This window comes from Humulus lupulus, chromosome 7 (assembly GCF_963169125.1).
Source record: "Humulus lupulus chromosome 7, drHumLupu1.1, whole genome shotgun sequence".
In the NCBI taxonomy this organism is placed as follows: domain Eukaryota; kingdom Viridiplantae; phylum Streptophyta; class Magnoliopsida; order Rosales; family Cannabaceae; genus Humulus; species Humulus lupulus.
The window spans coordinates 183,448,983-183,452,524 of record NC_084799.1 but is presented as its reverse complement, the minus strand read 5'-3'; the positions used below and the strand labels follow the sequence as shown (position 1 = coordinate 183,452,524).

Below are 3,542 nucleotides of genomic sequence, written 5' to 3'. Positions count from 1 at the left end.
AGTTGTATTCTAATTGAGATATTATAATTGAATAGAAGTATTGGTACAAAAAGATTTTCAAACACTAAAAAATATCAACTTCAACAACAATAACAATAACAATAAAAATGAATATTATATATTTAAAAATAATTTAAGTAACTCAAAAGTAAATCAAGAACTTTTACTGTATTATTTAAATGATGTAAATATATTGGTTTCTTTTTAAAATAACTAAAAGAAATTGAAACAATTTGTTGTGCCCACCTACCATAAGTTTTCCACAGCTATTAATTGTTTTATTGGAAATTGAAAGAACTATCATTCAATATTTAACGAACAAATAGTCCACAGCTATTAATTAAAAAACCAACATTCTATTTTTAATTTTCAACACAAATATAAAGAATTGCATAAGAAGAAAGTAAATTAATTGCACGACAAGTTAAAAGAAAAAGATTGATTATATATATATATATATAAAAAAACTTTATTATCTAACTTTTGAGCTCATGTTAGAAGGAAATCCCACCTTCAATTTGTAACTTTAATTCCTTTATAGATAAAGTCTTCTTTAGAAAATAAAGGAAGAGACGAAATGATGTGACGAATGACAAAATTCACCTACTTAAAAATATCATATATACATAATTCTCTCATCAAATATTACTAATCAATTTGTGTAGCATTAGGTTGTAGACCCAACTTCTTCCTTGTCTTCCCTACAAAGAGGTCTTTGGATTTGATCATTCCAGGAACACTTCCAGAAACGGTTGTGAATGGGAACTGAGCCACTGCGTCTCTCCTCCCAAGTGAAACCATTATTGCCTTCACTCTACGAGGCTCGTACTTTTCCAATCTGCTTTCTTTCTCTCCATCCATAATTAACTTCAAGTTCTTTGCAGCCACCAAAGCATGTTTTTGTGCCAAATATCCTTGTTTTATCTCCTGCAATGCAATCACATATAGATATGTTTAATGTTTCTTTATCTGTTTTACATATAGTAAATTAGAACTTAAATATTTCTAACATTAGTCAGGGAAGGAGATCTCAGCAAAGCCAAACTAATAGCTCATCTATCAATAATCTATTAGTTAAATTGACCATATTTCTCACAAGTAACAAGTTCCTAATAATCATTGTCTTTGCAAAACAAGTCTAAAGTAGAAGCTATATGTATCATATACTCTTCATATCCTATCTACCATTATCACAGCTGCAATGTAATAGTGTACATGGAGATATTGGCTCATGTATTTGTATTATTTGAGTGTGTAATCTTGGTAATGGGTGAAACTAGCTAGGGAGGTAAAATCACTGTCTTTGATGAACTATTTCTATTTTGTAAATCTGAACCGAGTATCATTTTTCTCCTGCTTTGATTCTGCTAAATTCATTTATGTCTTGTTGAGTAAGTGATCTAGATCTAGCTACAAACATTTTCTGTTCATAAACAACCTACCTATGATCAGATTGTTCAGTGACAAATATAGAATACTAGTATAATACTTACTGGAACATCAGTAATGTCTCCAATGGCGAAGATGTTCTCTCGATTCTTGACTCTTAGATTCTGATCAACCATCAATCTTCCGTGCTTGTCCAAGTGTTTTTTCAGAAGAGTTCGCTTAAGCCATGACGAAGCCACAGGATTCCCAGTGCATACAAAATGGCAATCTGCCTTTACAGATTCTCCTCCAGAAGTTTGAAATACTCTTACTCCATCATTTACAATATCATCACCATCACCATCATCATCATCATTAAGAATCACTGATTGCTCCAATTTCACTTCAACTTTTTTTGAAGTCAACCAATTGAGAGATTTTTCAGCAGCCTTGAGTCCCACAAACTCCAGTAACCTTGAACCACTATGCACCAATGTAAGCAACTTGTCTGGAAAATCAACAGCAATTTCTGCTGCAAGCTCTACACCAGTAGGGCCTCCTCCAACAATCAAAATTGAACGAGCCGAATTTATTTTCTCATATTCTGTTCATGGATAAGTGACAATAGCACTAGAGTTAGCAATAGCACAATAGCACTCAAACCTCAGAACTTGTTAAACAGAAATTTTAATCCAATAACAAAACTTAGATAAGTTACAAATGTTTCTCATTCATTCATGTCATGTTAGAAAACTTTTGAGGCATAACAACATGAAAACCAATAATAAAAAACTTGAACATTAATGAATCAGCTTTACCTGCTTGGTATTGGTTTAGCATCTCACTCCTTGTTTTGGGTGAAGGATCTGTGTGCCCAGTGGCAATGACGAGGTAATCATAGGGAATATGGCGGCCCTCAGCAGTCAAAACTTCAGTTTCAGTAATATTGATGGCCCTCGATGCAACAATTCTGCCATTTGTGAGATAATCTCTATGGTTGATCACTGATCTCTCACCAAATGATGGCTCTACCATTGCCCTCCACCTGGCCCATGGTATCTCAAAATATTCTTTTCTGTTTCAAATTTTGCTTCCAATTATTAGTACTAATCCAAATTAAGCCATAAGACCTCTAATGCTATTATTAACCTAGCCAAGATATCAATTAAGAAGCACCAGAAATATTATGATGATGTTAACCGAGGATTAAACTTATCTGTATTTATTTCTATTTTCTCACTATCATGAATAGGTTTGACTATAAACCCTCTCTGCCTTTTCTTGTCACCTATTCTGTATTGCTCCAATTTTTCCCAAATCAGATTTAAAACATCTTAAGCCAAAAATGAATCTTTATATGTATTAATAAAACAGAAGGACATAGTCCAAATTTTCTGTTTTTATTTAGAATGGAATACATTATTTCTGCATTAATCAACTATGTAAGAGACAGCTTTTCCACTTCTATAATATGAAGAAACTTGAATACCTAATCATTTGTGCCTAGTTTTGAATCTTAACAACATAGATAGCTGAACAAGAAAATGTATTCAAGAGCTAATCATCGCACATTATGGATCACATATCTAAAACTTGATCATCTCATTCCAAGATGAGAATAATTGCAATGAAAAATAATAGAGAGAGAATGCATACTCATCAATGAGAGTGAGATCGGAATTGAACTGGATAGATTTAGCTAGAAGAGAACCAGCAACGCCACCACCAATGATGACGACCCTTCTTTTCTCTCCTTCCATATTTGCTTTTTCTTAATCAAGGACTCTGAATTGTGGTTTTAATCTTAAGATTTATTATATAGAAATATGGCATTTAGATTTTGCTGAGTCTTGCAAACGACTCTGTCAAGTCTAGGACGATTCCATTGAATTTAATGGCAACCGTGTTGAGGAGGATTATGGCATGAAAGTCAACAACTTTCCCGAAAATGTCAGCCTGTTACTTTCTTTTGAGTCGGTATTAGCGTTGCTATCTTTATAATTAATATGCAATATTTATTTTTCTTCAATTTAATTTAGGACAAAACTTTGTTTTTTCCACGACTATAGAACTTGTAGATTTTTACGAAAAACATTTTTTTTTGCGAATAAATAATATTTCACTACTATATAATTGTGTATGATTGGCAAGCTTAAAAATCCTAATGAAATAGA

The 3,542-nt window shown here is 32.4% G+C and overlaps 1 protein-coding gene across 1 annotated transcript; it reads right to left on the bottom strand.

Annotated features, from left to right (window-relative positions):
- Positions 1–494: 494 nt before the first annotated feature.
- On the bottom strand, positions 495–3,265 carry LOC133788912 (uncharacterized). The gene is made up of 4 exons (XM_062226567.1): positions 3,025–3,265; positions 2,187–2,443; positions 1,494–1,972; positions 495–927 (listed from the first exon to the last, which is right to left on the bottom strand). The coding sequence occupies exons 1-4, from the start codon at positions 3,126–3,128 to the stop codon at positions 649–651; spliced, it is 1,119 nt and encodes a 372-aa protein (XP_062082551.1). The 5' UTR covers positions 3,129–3,265; the 3' UTR covers positions 495–648.
- Positions 3,266–3,542: the final 277 nt, after the last annotated feature.